The sequence below is a fragment of the Berghia stephanieae genome, chromosome 15, assembly GCF_034508935.2.
Source record: "Berghia stephanieae isolate SIO BIC M18660-M18661 chromosome 15, UCSD_Bste_1.3, whole genome shotgun sequence".
Lineage (NCBI taxonomy): Eukaryota > Metazoa > Mollusca > Gastropoda > Nudibranchia > Aeolidiidae > Berghia > Berghia stephanieae.
In genome coordinates this window covers 21069386-21085957 of record NC_088374.1, presented here as the reverse complement: position 1 = coordinate 21085957, position 16572 = coordinate 21069386, and the positions used below count along the sequence as shown (strand labels likewise).

Here is a 16572-nt window from a genome sequence, read left to right as displayed (position 1 = left end):
GGGGGGGGGTGCGGGGGAAAGTGGCCGAGTGGTTAAGGCATTGCACTGCGACCCCTGAAAGACGAAGGTTTCGAGCCCCGCTTCAGGCACTTTCGTTTTTTTCCTTGAGCAAGATTATTAATAATCCCCAATTTGCTCACTTGGACGACATGGGTGATTCCTGTTGACATCAGACATCTTGTTTGATGAGTTTTCTATATTCCTTCGTGGAATGCCTAGGAGACGATGTCTTATGATGTCGTGGCGAAAAAGGCAGCATAATTTTTAATAATATCAGCGTGGCCTTCGTAAAGTTATGGCCTGAAACTGACCAAAAATGACGTCAAAATGCCAGTCTTTGGCCACAAAAGAAAACAAATCGTGAGTTGTATTCAACAGTTCAACCAATGAAATTACTTGTTTCCTTGAGCTCTACTAACGACAACTCACTAGACGTTATACAAACCTGAAAAATGACGTCAAAATGCCAGTCCTAGAGGGTTCTAGCGTAGCCATCGTTATGTTATGTTATACACTGAAACCCAAAAGGACTGGCAGTTTGACGTCATTATTTGGTTTTTGCACCGCCTAGTGAGTTGTCGTTAGTAGAGCTCATGGAAACAAGTCATTTCATTGGTTGAACTATTGAATTCAACTCACGATTTGTTTTCTTTTGTGGCAAAAGACTGGCATTTTGAGGTCATTTTTTGGCCATAACTTTACGAAGGCCACGGTTCTAGTGTCAGGCTATAGATAGAATGCGCTTGGCCAAGGAGTTCACAACATTGCCATCCGGAAGTATAACGGACCAACACGCAAACTCTGTGTAACCATGAACTTTTATTGTCAGGTTAATACAGTTTAGTGAGAACAACTCACAAACGCGGATGGCAAAAACAATAACAAAGGCCTGAGTGACGTCATCTGCATACTATCTATATTACGTTAACGATGGCTACGCTCTAAGGGCCTCGTGGCTCTGAAGAGCGACACAAAATTGAACGACTGATTACGTATTTTGTTGGGGTTTTGTAAATAATTGGATTCAATAGTCTGATGTCACGCGCCCGGTAACGGCGGCCATCTTGGTTCTAAACAAAGAAAATCATTACTTTTTATTCTTCATGCTGGCTAGAACTTTTCATATGCCTTGTGATCAGAATGTGTAAAAGTCAATACATGATCAAATTGATGGGGGTTTTTTACCTCTGGATACGCGTTTAAGCTCGCCGGGGAAATATTTCATACGGCGTCCGCCATTGTTCCGATAGTTTAGAGCCAGTGTTACTAAGTTACCATACGTCATTAGGAAGGAAGTGACAGTACGACTGTTGAAGACTATTCTCACCGTGGTAAAATTGATGATTAACCCTCTCCTTACCACCAATAGGGAAAATCGTCACATTTGTTGCGATGCAACCAACAGTTTTTTTATTCTGATTTCATTTTGTTATAGTTTTAGCTATAAAAAAAACTTGACACTGTGTTACAGCAGAGCTCATTTTTCTGAACAAAATATAGAATATGTGACCCTTCGCCTCAAAACGGTAATAAGTCGGGATGGTTAAGGTGTTGAAAATTGAATTTATAGCCAGAAATATCAGTCTTGTGTTGAGTTTATATGTTTTATTGAGGAGAATGGATACCATATTTAAGGGTGCTAATGCCAACAATTTATATTTTTGACCAGTTTAACATTTAATTCGGCAGTTAAGCATCTGGTTCGTTCCGACATAATACCGTTTTGAGACGGTGGGTCACATATACTCGTTACTATTCTGTTTGAAAAATCTATTTTTGTGTAGGACGTCTCGGGTAAAATTCTGAAGTAACTGGTAAGGAGAGAGTTAATTCCTTATTTGCATAATTTATTCACAGGCCCCCAAGGACTTCCAGGCGACAAGGGCCTTCCAGGAGTGATCGGGCCAAGAGGCCACCCAGGACCCCGAGGAGATAAGGGAGACTATGGCCCCAGAGGTTCACCCGGAAGAGTCGGTACGTTTCACCCCCCCCCCCCCCCCCTTGCCATTACAATTTTAATCGTTTTATCCACCACTCTCTCTCTCTCTCTCTCTCTCTCTCTCTCTCTCTCTCTCTCTCTCCTCTACTCTATCTATCTCTCTCCTCTATCTCTCTCTCTCTGTCCTCTATCTATCTCTCTCCTCTATCTCTCTCTCCTCTATCTCTCTCCTCTATATCTCTCTCCTCTATCTTCCTCTATCTCTCTTTCTCTATCTCTCCATCTCCCTCTATCTCTCTCAAAAGCTCTTTCTCTCGCTTTTCAACTATATTTCTTTTTTCCTCTCTCATGTTCTCTCTCTCTCTCTCTCTCTCTCTCTCTCTCTCTTTCTCTCTCTTTCTCTCTCTCACTCACACACACACACACACACATACACAAACACACACTCTCTCTCTCTCTCGCTCACTCTCTTACTCTATCACTCTCACTCACTCACTCTCCCTATCTTCTCTTACTATCCCCCCCACCTTCTCCTTTCTTTCTTTCTCTCTTTCTACTTTCATACTACTACTACTACACTACTACTACTACTACTACTATACTACTACTACTACTACTACTACTACTACATACTACTACTACTACTACATACTACTACTACTACACTACTACTACTACTACTACTACTACTACTACTACTACTACTACTACTACTACTACTACTACTACTACTACTACTACCACCACCACTACTACTACTACTACTACTACTACTACAACTTCTACTACTACTACTACTACTACTACTACTACTACTACTACTACTACTACTACTACCACTACTACTACTACTACTACTACTACTACTACTACTACTACTACTACTACTACTACTACCACTACTACTACTACTACTACTACTACTACTACTACTACTACTATTACCGCAGAATCTATCTAACCAATGGATGTCTTCCCCACAGATGACGATATCATCAAACGATTAATCAAGGTAGAGAACTCTCTATTCGGATATGGCAAAAAGGCTGGCGGTTACTACTGGGGATAAACTGGTAAGCTCGTATAATATGATGAATATTTGTATAGCGCATCTCCAAGCCCCCTTTCTGTTTTTCTTGGGTTTTTTGGGGAGTTTTGTTGTTTTGTTGGTTTTTTTTTAAAAGAGGGGTGGGGTGGTCGTTTAGTTTTGTTCTTGTTTTCCTTTTTGTTTTGTTTTTTTTGGTTTGCTTTGTTTTTTTTTGTTTTTTTTTTTTAATATGTTGTCTTGTGGTGTGACCCTTATCTTCAGATCGGAAGGTGGTCCTAGGTTCGAGTCCCGCTTTGGGTAGCGTATAGTTGAGTAAGTTCTTTATTTATAAAAAAAAATGACTCTTTACTCACATTCTCTCACCGTATCCAGGTGTAAAATAATAAGTACCTGGCCGTTAACAGCGTTGTCTGATATCGCCTTACAGACATCAAATATGTCTCGTCCAACATGTTTAAGTGTTGCTGTTTATTAGAGACCCTTGTAAAGCGATTTGAGCACGTTTAGTGGATATTTTGCAATATATAAGTGTACCATCTCAAAATAATACACTTGTCTTCACATGAGATGCCTTCCACCAATCAGTGATGTATTATAATTGGATTTATCTGCTATTTCAGATACCCCTGACAACCTCGTCATTCACAAAGTCTTTCTATCGGGATAACAATGGTGGAATTGTGGACTTTTTCTGAGAAACTACGGAAGTTCGACTAATCACAGGAGAAAAAAAAAACAAACCAAAATGATATGACGTTGATGTAATGAGAATATACTGTATTATTATCACCGTCCTTCTAGATGTTCCAAAAAAATTTTTCATAACACGCTCAATCAACTCGTTGGGTTGGGTGGGGGGGGGGGGGGGACAGAGGAAAAAAAAATCTCGACTTTATCTGAGGTTCAATCTCGGTTTCTTCGCGTGAGAAGCGAACGCTCTATCTGCTGAACAATTTGGAAGACACAGAATCAGAGTTAGATTTGCTTTACAAAATATATATTTAAAAAACAAGCTATCCACAAGCTACAAATAAAACAAGTCCTTCACAGTCATAAGCCCACGGAGCCGGAGTTTATCCCTGTTTCTATAGGGAATGAGATTAGCGGAAGAGTAGCGTCCCTTGATTGGACGTCACCCATAGTCGCAGACGTCACGGACTATGGGTGACGTCCAATCAATCAAGGGACGCTACTCTTCCGCTAATCTCATTCCCTATAGCGTGAAACGGATGGACAACATCAATTTCTTGCTACCCTTTGGATCGGACGCTAGTCTATATCGCAAAGTAGGCACATTCCGCAAGATCCAACAACAGACCCAGCTGCTACCCACCCCATTCACTGCTGGGTATACAGGGAGGGTCAGAAGAAAGATCCAAAAAAAAAAAAAAAATCTCAACTCCACCAAGGGATCAAATCTTGGTCTCTTTGCGTGTGAAGCGAGTGCTCTACCACCTGAACTGTCTGTCGGGGCCTTCGAAACCACTAGAACATTCAATAATTCACGCTACAGACACTTTGATGGTAATTTATAATTCATTTATTGGATCTCAAGACAAAATAAGACAACTTTGCCCGGGTTTCTTTTTTCTTTTTCTTTTTCTTCTTTTGTTGTTGGTGTTTCTTCTTCTTCTTTCTTCTTCTTTTCTTCTTTTCTTTCTTCTTCTTCTTCTTCTTCTTCTTCTTCTTCTTTCTTCTTCTTCTTCTTCTTCTTCTTCTTCTTCTTCTTCTTCTTCTTCTTCTTCTTCTTCTTCTTCTTCTTCTTCTTCTTTTCTTCTTCTTTTCTTCTTCTTCTTCTTCTTCTTCTTCTTTCTTCTTCTTCTTCTTCTTCTTCTTCTTCTTCTTCTTCTTCTTCTTCTTCTTCTTCTTCTTCTTCTTCTTCTTCTTCTTCTTCTCTCTTCTTCTTCTTCTTCTTCTTCTTCTTCTCTTCTTCTTCTTCTTCTTCTTCTTCTTCTTCTTCTTCTTCTTCTTCTTCTTCTTCTTCTTCTTCTTCTTCTTCTTCTTCTTCTTCTTCTTCTTCTTCTTCTTCTTCTTCTTCTTCTTCTTCTTCTTCTTCTTCTTCTTCTTCTTCTTCTTCTTCTTCTTCTTTTCTTCTTCTTCTTCTCTTCTTCTTCTTCTTTCTTCTTCTTCTTCTTCTTCTTCTTCTTCTTCTTTCTTCTTCTTTCTTCTTCTTCTTCTTCTTCTTTTCTTCTTCTTCTTCTTCTCTTCTTCTTCTTCTTCTCTTCTTCTTCTTCTTCTTCTTCTTCTTCTTCTTCTTCTTCTTCTTCTTCTTCTTCTTCTTCTTCTTCTTCTCTTCTTCTTCTTCTTCTTCTTCTTCTTCTTCTTCTTCTTCTTCTTCTTCTTCTTCTTCTTCTTCTTCTTCTTCTTCTTCTTCTTCATCTTGGAATTTTTTGGTTGTTTTTTTTGTTGGTCTTCATTTGCATACCCTCATACAGGAAGCAAATAAAACTCTTTTAAAAAGTAGTTCTTCAGAGCCATGAAATGACCAAAAGTGTGGAAGTTTATCCCAATTTCCGCGGCAATAATCAGAGACTATCAAATACCTGTTAAATGTTGGACAAGGCGGTGTTAACATTCTGAAAAGTACTTTCTGCAAGTGTTTTTGAAGATCCTTCTTACCAAAGTGTTATTTAGAGTTCCCTTATCCAGTAATACGTTCGGATTAACCTGACAGCAACAACATGAGCAACAATATCATGAACAACAACAACAACAACAACAACAACAACAGCAAGGATAACAAGGACAATAAAACAATAACAACATCAACAACGATACAACAACATAATGATGGCAACAATGGCAACAATAACAACAAGAACAAAAACAACAACAACAACAACAACAACAACAACAACGATAACAACAAAAACCATAACAGCAATAACTGCCACAACATGTACAACAATTACAACAAAAATAACAACACGACCACCAACAACAACAAACAACAACAATGACAACAACAGCATGTTACAATAATAACAACAACAATGAAAAAAACAACAAACAAAACATAACTATAAGAACAACAATAACAACAAAACAAAAACAATAACAACAATCATACCAATAATAATAACCGCAATAACAACAACAAAAACAACCATAATAACACAACAGCAACAATAACAGTAACAAAAACAAACCAAAAAAAAAAAAAAACCCAATACAATCAACAACAATAACAACAAAAAACAACAGTGACAACAACATCAACAATAACAACAACAAAAATGCCAACAACAACAATAATAACAACAACAATAACTACAACAACGACATCATGACAACAACAATAATAAGAACAACAACAATAACAACAACTGCAACACTAAGAACAACAACACTAACAACAACTACAACAATAACAACAACAACAATAACAACAACTACAACAATAACAACAACAACAATAACAACAACTACAACAATAACAACAACAACAATAACAACAACTACAACAATAACAACAACAACAATAACAACAACTACAACAATAAGAACAACAACACTAACAACAACTACAACAATAACAACAACAACAATAACAACAACTACAACAATAAGAACAACAACAATAACAACAACTACAACAATAACAACAACAACAATAACAACAACTACAACAATAAGAACAACAACACTAACAACAACTACAACAATAACAACAACAACAATAACAACAACTATAACAATAAGAGCAACAACAATAACAACAATAAGAATAACAAAAATAAAAAGAACAACAAAAACAACAACTACAACAATAAGAACAACAACAATAACAACAACTACAACAATAACAATAACAACGATAATAACAACAATCAGAATAAGAAAAGATAAAGAATTCTTTTTGCAAATAACTAGATGGTGTATAAGTTGAAATAAACAGACTTTTTGAAGACACCCTTTGTGCGGCTCGGTGCGGCTATGTGGTCAAGTGGTATGACACTCGCTTTCGGATCAGAAGGTCCTGGGTTCGCGCATAGTTGAGTCCTTGGAAAAGGCTCTTTACTCACATCCTCTCACCGTCCTCAGGTGTAAAATGAGTACCTGGCCGTTAACAGCGTTGTCTCTGCCCGAAAAAAATAAAACATCGCCTAACAGCCGTCATGTCCCGTCCTACGTGTTTAGTGTTGTTGTTGGCCAGGGACCCCTTGTAAAGCGCTTTGAGCACGTTTAGTGGATATTGCGCTATATAAAGCTCAAATTTTAAGGTAAATGATGATAGGAAAGATGATGCGCTGTACCGAGATGCATGGAGATGTGGCATTCATTATGGCAACCCTGCAAAATGCGAGATAAGCTGAAATTAGATTAACTCCAAATGTTATATTTGTGGCTAAGAAAATAACGATAAGTATAGGGAATGAGATTAGCGGAAGAGTAGCGTCCCTTGATTGGACGTCACCTTACAGAGAGAACGTCAAATTGGGCATGCGATAATTCACCGAAAGCGAGGACGAGATAGACGCATGCGCACAACCAACATGACATTTTCTCTCTAATAACTTTTCCGGTGGTGACGTACAATCAAGGGACGCTACTCTTCCGCTAATCTCATTCCCTATTGAATTGTAAGTTTAAATTTATTAGACAAAGACAGATATTATGGACGTTTTGGGTTTCCCCTATATAAAAAAAAAACACCATGAATGAATTATTAAGGCTTATACAAAGAAAAAACAAATTCGATGAGGAAAAAAACGCCATCCATCGTGTTTTGTTGATAAAAGGAGAAACCCGAAACGTCCATAGTATCTGTCTTCGTCTAATAAATTGAATCTTACATGTCAATACTTATCGTTTGTTTTTTTTTTTTTCCTTTGAGCTTCAAGTAGCAACATTTTCATTATTTGTAGCTATAAATACCATTTTGTGAAACTATAGATAGAATGCGCTGGGCCAAGGAGTTCACAACATTGCCATCCGGAAGTATAAACGACCAACACACAAACTCTGTGTAACCATGAACTTTTATAGTCTGGTTAATACAGTTTAGTGAGAACAACTCACAAACGCGGATGGCAAAAACAATAACAAAGGCCTCAGTGACGTCATCTGCATACTATCTATAGGAGGCAGCAGAAATGTGGTTTCTTAGAAGGATGTTAAGAATCTCATGGACAGAGAAGAAAACTAATGAAGAAGTATTAGAAAAATGTGACCCACCGTCTCAAAACGGTATTATGTCGGAACGAACCAGAAGCTTAAAAGCCAAATTTAATGTTAAACTGGTCAAAAATATAAATTATTTGCATTATCACCCTAAAATATGGTATCCATTCTCCTCAATATAACATACAAACTCAACACAAGACTGATATTTCTGGGCTATAAATTCAATTTTCAAGCCGACTTAATACCGTTTGGAGGCGAAGGGTCACAAATCTGAAACTTAAAGGTTATTAGTCCGTACAATAAGAAAAAGACAAATGCAATTTTTAGGGCACCTAAATCGACGTAAATGTATTGAACATCTTGCTCTCACAGGAAAGATAGAAGGTAAAAAGAGTAAAGGTAGACCAAGAAAAACATATTTGAATATTTTGAACAGCCGGGTGACAAAGAAAGAGAAGAGTAATATTAGTTTTCTGAGAGATGAATGGAGTACCATGATCACCGATGTCTGGCACAGACTTGGTACTTGAAGAAGAAGAAGAAGAAGAAAAAGAAGAAGAAGAAGAATAGTTCTCCAACGAGTTCAACTAAAATGACAAGCAAATGAAAACCTTACGTACATGGCGTTGAAATGACCTAAACGTGTTGCAAGTGCCGTAAAACTCTTAACCCTCTCCTCACCAACTACAGGAAAATCGTCACATTCATTACGATACAACCAACATTTTTTTCTTATTCAAATTTCTTGTCTATCGATATCATAAAATTTAAAGAAAATGAACAGTGTATTGTAGAGCATGTTTTAGTAAAGAAATTATGTGTATCGCAAGAACTTTACTGCTATTGTGTTTGAGTAAAAAAAAAAATATTTTTGTGTTAGTTTGGTGTGAAGTTTTGTGGAAAATCATGAAAATGGCTGGGAAGGAAAGAGTTTAAAACAATAGAAAACAAAACAAACACCTTACGTCCCTAATAAATTTGGGAAGAAAATCGTGAAAAGTGGAGAGACTTTACACAGCAAATAAAATTTTTAAAAAGAAGAAAAAAAAAAGAAGAAGCCGAGGCGTCCCAATCGGACGATTAGGATGCGAAAGGCGGCAAGTCAGTCAGTCAGTTAGTCAGTTCATCCCTGTACCATTCTGGTTTGTGTCTGATGGTGGGTCATATAGGTAGAAGTAAAACGAAGTTGACGTCACTCAGGCCTTTGTTATTGTTTTTTTTTTTTTTTTTTGCCATCCGTGTTTATGAGTAACTCTCAATAAACTGTATTAACCATGCTTATTATCACAAGGAGAACTGTATATTCGTTAGTGGATCGATTTGAAATGACACAAACTGTAAGGGACTAACGATTATACAGTTCTCCTTGTGATATTAAGCATTCTTGCGACATGAGTCACAGACTGTCCAGCTTAACGTCATTATTTGGTTTTTGCACCGCTTAGTGAGTTGTCGTTAGTAGAGCTCATGGAAACAAGTTATTTCATTGCTTGAACTATTGAATACAACTCACGATTTGTTTTCTTTTGTGGCCAAAGACTGGCATATTGACGTCATTTTTTTGGTCAGTATCAGGCCATAACTTTACGAAGGCCACGCTGATACTGACCAAAAAAATGACGTCAAAATGCCAGTCTTTGGCCACAAAAGAAAACAAATCGTGAGTTGTATTCATAACTTGTTTCCATGAGCTCTACTAACGACAACTCACTAAGCGGTGCAAAAAACAAATAATGACGTCAAACTGCCAGTCCTTTTGGGTTTCAGTATCAGGCTATAACATAACGATGGCTACGGTGTCAGACCATAACTTTACAAAGGCCACGGTTCCAGCCGTAATCTAGCCGTGGCCTTCGTAAAATTATAGCCAAAATGTAAGCTTCAATTTAATTACAAAAACAGGATCAAATGAACGTTTCGGGTTTCGCCTTTATCAACAAAACAGGATGAATGGAACACCACAGATGAATGAGATGATGTGGTAGTGGCGTAGTTAAGATGAATAAACAAAACATTGGTTGGCAGGAAATCGGATACTTCGAGCAGCAACATTTACACTAAAATTATAGCCTGACACTGACCAAAAAATGACGTCCTGGAGGGTTCTAGTGTCAGGCTATATGAATGTTAACGACGGCTACGCTGTGACTCATATTATATAAAGAAACAACACAAAACAGACAAAGCTACAATTATTATATTATAAGGAAGTCAAAACGAACATTTCGATATAATCAGATCGATAATGATAACAGTAATAATAGTTTTGACTTTCACTTATTCAATTATATCGATATAATGTTCAGGTTTATTTAATAAGTAGGGATAGTATTATATCAAAATATCGATAATTAGATTGTCGTGTGGCCTTTACCTTGCTGATGACAGAGTGAGAAACGTAATGATGATAGGGATATTATCGATAATACATAGCGTGATGTTTAGCGTAAAAAAATCGATATGTTCAGAGATTCGATATCAATGGATTTAAAAAAACAAAACAAAACATCCTTCAGGGTTTGTTTGTTTTGGTTTTTTTTGTTTTTGTTTTTGTTTTTTTTTGGGGGGGGGGTTGTTGTTGTTGTTGTTGTTGTTGTTGTTGTTGTTGTTGTTGTTGTTGTTTTTGTTTTTGTTGTTGTTGTTGTTGTTGTTGTTGTTGTTGTTGTTGTTGTTGTTGTTGCTTTTCTTTCTTTTTTTTTTTTTTTTTTTGGTTTTTGTTTTTGTTCGTATGTCCTTTTTAAAAAAAATTTTGTTCAGTGTTATCTTCTTTTGAATTATGTCTGTTATTAATTTTACAAAAATACAATTTTGAATCAAAATTTGTTCAGGATAATACAATGCCTGCCATGTCATGTGTTTTTCCAGTAGAGATGACTAAGATTGGATTCAACATATGTGACCCTTCGCCTCAAAACGCTATTAAGTCGTGATGGCTAAGATGTTGAAAATTGAATTTAAAGCCAGAAATATCAGTCTTGTGTTGAGTTTGTATATTTTATTGAGGAGAATGGATACCATATTTTAAGGTGCTAATGCCAACAATTTATATTTTTGACCAGTTTAACATTTAATTCGGCTTTTAAGCATCTGGTTCGTTCCGACATTATACCGTTTTGAGACGGTGGGTCACATATAATCATTATTTCGTCAATGATAACACAAATTAAGTTTTTCCAAGCAAATTCTAATGCCAGAAGCAGCACGGCGGAGGAGTGGAAATAAATAAATTAAATGTAACCCACCGTTTCAATGCTAATGTGGTCTTGTGGTCTGACACTCGCTTACGGATCGGAAGGTCCTGGGTTCGAGCCTCGCTCGATCGGGCGCATAGTTGAGTCCTTGGAAAAGGCTCTTTACTCACATTCTCTCACCGTACTCAGGTGTAAAACGAGTACGTGGCCGTTAACAGCGTTGACTGTCGGAAAAAAGAAATTGTAATATCGCCTAAAAGGCGCCATGTCCCGTTCTAAATGTTACATGTTGCTGTTGGTCAAGGACCCTTTGTAAAGAGCTTTGAGCGCATTTAATGGATATTGCGCTATATAAAAGCTCAAGTTTTATATCAGACCGTACTTATTGCTGGAAATTGAATTTTCAACCGATCACAACACTCCCTGTGATCCAAAACAAAAATCTCACAACACTTGGACAAAGCATTAGTCTCATAACGGCAGGGGACCTTGAAAATCTGAGAACCCTAGCAGAGGACCGGCAATATTGGAGACACCTCACACAGGAAATACTGGAAACAGCCAAGGCGACCCGATCTTTCGGTCGAGACGCGAAAGGCATCTAAGAAGAAGAAGAAGAAATAATAAATGTGAAACCGTGGGGGTTTTTCTCTCTATATATAGTATGAATTTGACGTCACTCAGGTCTTTGTTATTGATTTTTGCCATCCGAGTTAATGAGTAGTTCTCACCAAACTGTTTTAACGTTCATAGTTACACATAGTTTTGTGTGGTGGTCCGTTATATTTCCGGATGGCAAGCGTATAGATAGTATGCGCTTGGCGAAGAAGCTCATAACATGGCCATCCGGAAGTATAACGGACCAACACACAAAACTGTGTGTATCCATGAACGTTTATAGTCAGGTTAATACAGCTCAGTGAGCATTTCTCATAAACGCGGATGGCAAAAAACAATAACAAAGACCTGAGTGACGTCATCTTCGAACTATCTATAGTATCAAGAGTTAGAACGAATTGGATTCAGTAGTCTGATGTCACGTCGCCCAGCAAGGGCGGCCATCGTGGTTCTAAACAAAGAAAATCGGTACTTTCTATTCTTCATGCTGGCTAGAACTTTTCATATGTCTTGTGATCAGAATGTGTAAAAGTCAAAACATGATCAGATTTATAATGTCTTTTTCCCCTCTGGATACGCTGTTATGCTCGTCGGAGAAATATTTTATAAGGGCTTTCGCCATTGTTCCGATACTTTAGAGCCAGTTACTAAGTTACCATGCGTCATTACGAGGGAAGTGACGTCACGACTGTTGACGAGTATTTGACGTCACTCAGCTCATTGTTATTGGTTTTAACCAGCCTTTTTTTTTAGTAGTTCTCACCACATTGTATCAAGCAGACTATAGATAGTATGCGCTTGGCTAAGAAGTTCACAACATTGCCATCCGGAAGTATAACGGACCAGCACACAAAACTGTGTGTAACCATGATTGTTTATAGTCTGGTTAATACAGTTTAGTGAGAATTACTCATAAACGCGGATGGCAAAAAACAATAACAAAGACCCGAATGACGTCAACTTTGAACTATCTATAAACGTTTAAGATTATAAATTGGTTTGTGCGTTTTTACGCTATATCCGGCGGGCGAATTGTTGTGAGATTTTATTTTTGATAAACGCGATTCATCAATATTATATTATGATGGGGAATAGATCTAAACATAATAGGATTCAATAGTCTGATGTCACGTCGCCCAGCAACGAGCAGCTTGGATCTAAACAAAGAAAATCGGTACTTTTTATTCTCCATCCTGGCGAGACCGTTTTCACGTGTCATGTGATCAGAATGTAAAAAAAAAGTCAAAACATGATCAGATTTATAATGTTTTTCTCCTCTGGACACACTTTTATGCTCGTTGGAGAAGTATTTCAAAAGGACATCCGCCATTGTTCGGATAGTTTGAGCCAGTTGCTAAGTTACTATTCGTCATTACGAGGGAAGTGACGTCACGACTGTTGAAGGCTATTGTTTACGTATCTCTTATCATTTAGTTACATATGTGACCCTCCGTCTCAAAACGGTATTATGTCGGGATGATTCAGACCCCAAAAAGTGAATTTAGAGATAGATTGACGAGAAATTTGACCTTAGAAGTTTTTGCAATGCAAGAAATAGTCTTTATACTCCACCAGAACGTACAGAAATTAAACCCAAGTTGGATATTTGTGCCTATGAATTCAATTTCCCTTACCGAGTGGATCCCGACATAATACCGCTTCGATGCGGTGGGTCACATATTGTCTTTTCTAGAGCGAATTCATCCAGACATAATACCGTTTTGAGACGGGGGGGGGGGGGGGGGGGGGTCATAACGTACAAAGTGCGGCAATGTGGTAGAGTGGTATGACACTCGTTTTTGAATCGGAAGGTCCAGGGTTCGAGTCCCGCTCTGACTGATGCAAATTTAATTCCTCAGAAAGATCTCTTCAATCGCATGAACTTGGGTGTAAAATGAGTACCTGGCCATTAACATCGTTGTCGTTGCCGTAGAACATTAGCATTATTGCCATGTCTCGTCCTACATGGTTAAGTGTTGTTGTTTTCTAGGCACCCCTTGTAAAGTGCTTTGAGCACGTTTTGTTTATCTTGCGCCATATAAAAACTAGCTCACGTTTTAAGTTTTTAATGTACCTATTCTATTAAATAAATTACAAAAACCTGCTTTCAGCTTGAAGAAGAAGAAGAAGAAGAAGAAGAAGAAGAAGAAGAAGAAGAAGAAGAAGAAGAAGAAGAAGAAGAAGAAGAAGAAGAAGAAGAAGAAGAAGAAGAAGAAGAAGAAGAAGAAGAAGATGAAGAAGAAGATGATGAAGAAGAAGAAGAAGAAGAAGAAGAAGAAGAAGAAGAAGAAGAAGAAGAAGAAGAAGAAGAAGAAGAAGAAGAAGAAGAAGAAGAAGAAGAAGAAGAAGTAATACCATCAATCCATATATAAAATTTTATGAATGATAATAATAGTGTTGATGTCAATGAGGGCGTCAAATGACAAACGAACACCCTATCATCTACATCCTAACCAAATGACACACCAACTGTGTTATTACTATCTACCAATGTCAACCTACACGGTTTTTTGTTCGTCTCCCCCTTTCATCTTTATAAGAGATTATTAAATATTTAATCATCTGTTATTCTCAATATTATGTAACACATCCTGACCTTTACAACAGAAAAAAATAGAGACTTTCGAATAGAAATAAACGACGGCCAGTTGACTTGAAAACGATGTCAGTTCAGAACTGACTTGTGCGCATGCTCAGAGCATCTCACGTGATGACTTCCTTCCACCAATCAGTGATGTATTATAATTCTAATTCTATAACCCATGCTATTATTATTATAATGACGTCACTAAGTATTGTTTGTGGGAGAGAGAAGTCTTGACTCTTCTAAGTCATTATAAAATCAATGATATCAATAATAATAAAATAATAATAGATAAGGTACCAACTATCTACACCACGACCACAACAACAATAACAACAACAACAAAACATAACGAGTACGACAATAATGATGACGTCATAAAAACTGCCGTACTTAGACGAAAAACTTTTTTTTTTTAATGAATTTGGTCAGAAAACTCTGACCTCAAATAAATATCAATCAAGGTGTACATATTAACAGGTCTGATTGTCAAACGCAATTGATTTAGCGCGTGCTCAAAGCGCTATACAAGGGGTGGAAAGAAAACAACACCAAATCATGTAGGACGTGACATTACAATATTACAATTTTTTCCGACAAAGGCAATGGCCAGGTACTCATTTTACACCTGAGTGAATACGAGTAAAGAGGCCTTTCTGAGGACTCAACTTTGCATCACTCAGAGCAGGACTCGAACCGTGGACCTTCCGATCCAAAGACGAGTGTCATACCACAAGACCACATCGCCGCACGTTTTATGGACCGTTTTAAATGCCAGTCTTTGGCCACAAAAGAAAATAAATCGTGAGTTGTATTCAATAGTTCAACCAATGAAATAACTTGTTTCCATGAGCTCTACTAACGACAACTCACTAAACGGTGCAAAAACCAAACAATGACGTCAAACTGTCAGTCCTTTTGGATTTCAGTATCAGGCTATAGATAGTTCGAAGATGACGTCACTCGTGTCTTTATTGTTTTTGGCCATCCGCGTTTATGAGTAATGCTCACTGAACAGTATTAACCGGACTATAAACGTTCTTGAATACACACAGTTTTGTGTGTTGGTCCATTTACTTCCGGATGGCAATGTTATGAGCTTGTTAGCCAAGCGCATACTATCTATAGCCTGACACTGAATTCCAAAAGGACTGGCAGTTTGACGTCATTATTTGGTTTTTGCACCGCCTAGTGAGTTGTCGTTAGTAGAGCTCATGGAAACAAGTTACTTCATTGGTTGAACTATTGAATAGATAGAATGCGCTTGGCCAAGGAGTTCACAACATTGCCATCCGGAAGTATAACGGACCAACACACAAATTCTGTGTAACCATGACATTTTATAGTCTGGTTAATACAGTTTAGTGAGAACAACTCACAAACGCGGATGGCAAAAACAACAACAAAGGCCTGAGTGACGTCATCTGCATACTATCTATACAACTCATGATTTGTTTTCTTTTGTGGCAAAAGACTGGCATTTTGACGTCAGTTTTTGGTCAGTGTCAGGCTATAGATAGAATGCGCTTGGCCAAGGAGTTCACAACATTGCCATCCGGAAGTATAACGGACCAACACACAAACTCTGTGTAATCATGAACTTTTATAGTCTGGTTAATACATTTTAGTGAGAATAACTCACAAACGCGGATGGCAAAAACAATAACAAAGGCCTGAGTGACGTCATCTGCATACTATCAATAACTTTACGAAGGCCACGGTTTAGACTACCCGCCTCGTTTTGTGGCCTTGAACTTGAACAAGTCACCTACCCTGAGCTCAATGTTACGGCACTGCTTCATGCATTACGGCTAACGCCTGGGTTATTCCAGTTTTCCCTTGTAATAGACCCTAAAGACAAATTATTTCCCCTTGGGGATGAATTAAGGGAAATTAAAAAAAAATTAAGATAAGAAGTTTAAGAAAAACAAGAAAAGAAAGAAAATTTAATGATGATGATGATGATGATGATGATGATGATGATGATGATGATGATGATGATGATGATGATGATGATGATAATAATAATAATGATAATAATGATAATAATAAAAAAATGATGATG

The 16572-nt window shown here is 37.5% G+C and overlaps 1 protein-coding gene across 1 annotated transcript in view; it reads left to right on the top strand.

Annotated features, from left to right (window-relative positions):
- LOC144960474 (uncharacterized) overlaps positions 1 to 3821 on the top strand; it is a 310958-nt gene extending 307137 nt beyond the window's left edge. Inside the window, exons 4-6 of the mRNA XM_078893588.1 lie at positions 1858 to 1974; positions 2923 to 3012; positions 3608 to 3821. Coding sequence (XP_078749714.1) covers positions 1858 to 1974; positions 2923 to 3008 — 203 coding nt within the window. The 3' untranslated portion in view covers positions 3009 to 3012; positions 3608 to 3821. The remainder of the gene's footprint in view (positions 1 to 1857; positions 1975 to 2922; positions 3013 to 3607) is intronic.
- Positions 3822 to 16572: the final 12751 nt, after the last annotated feature.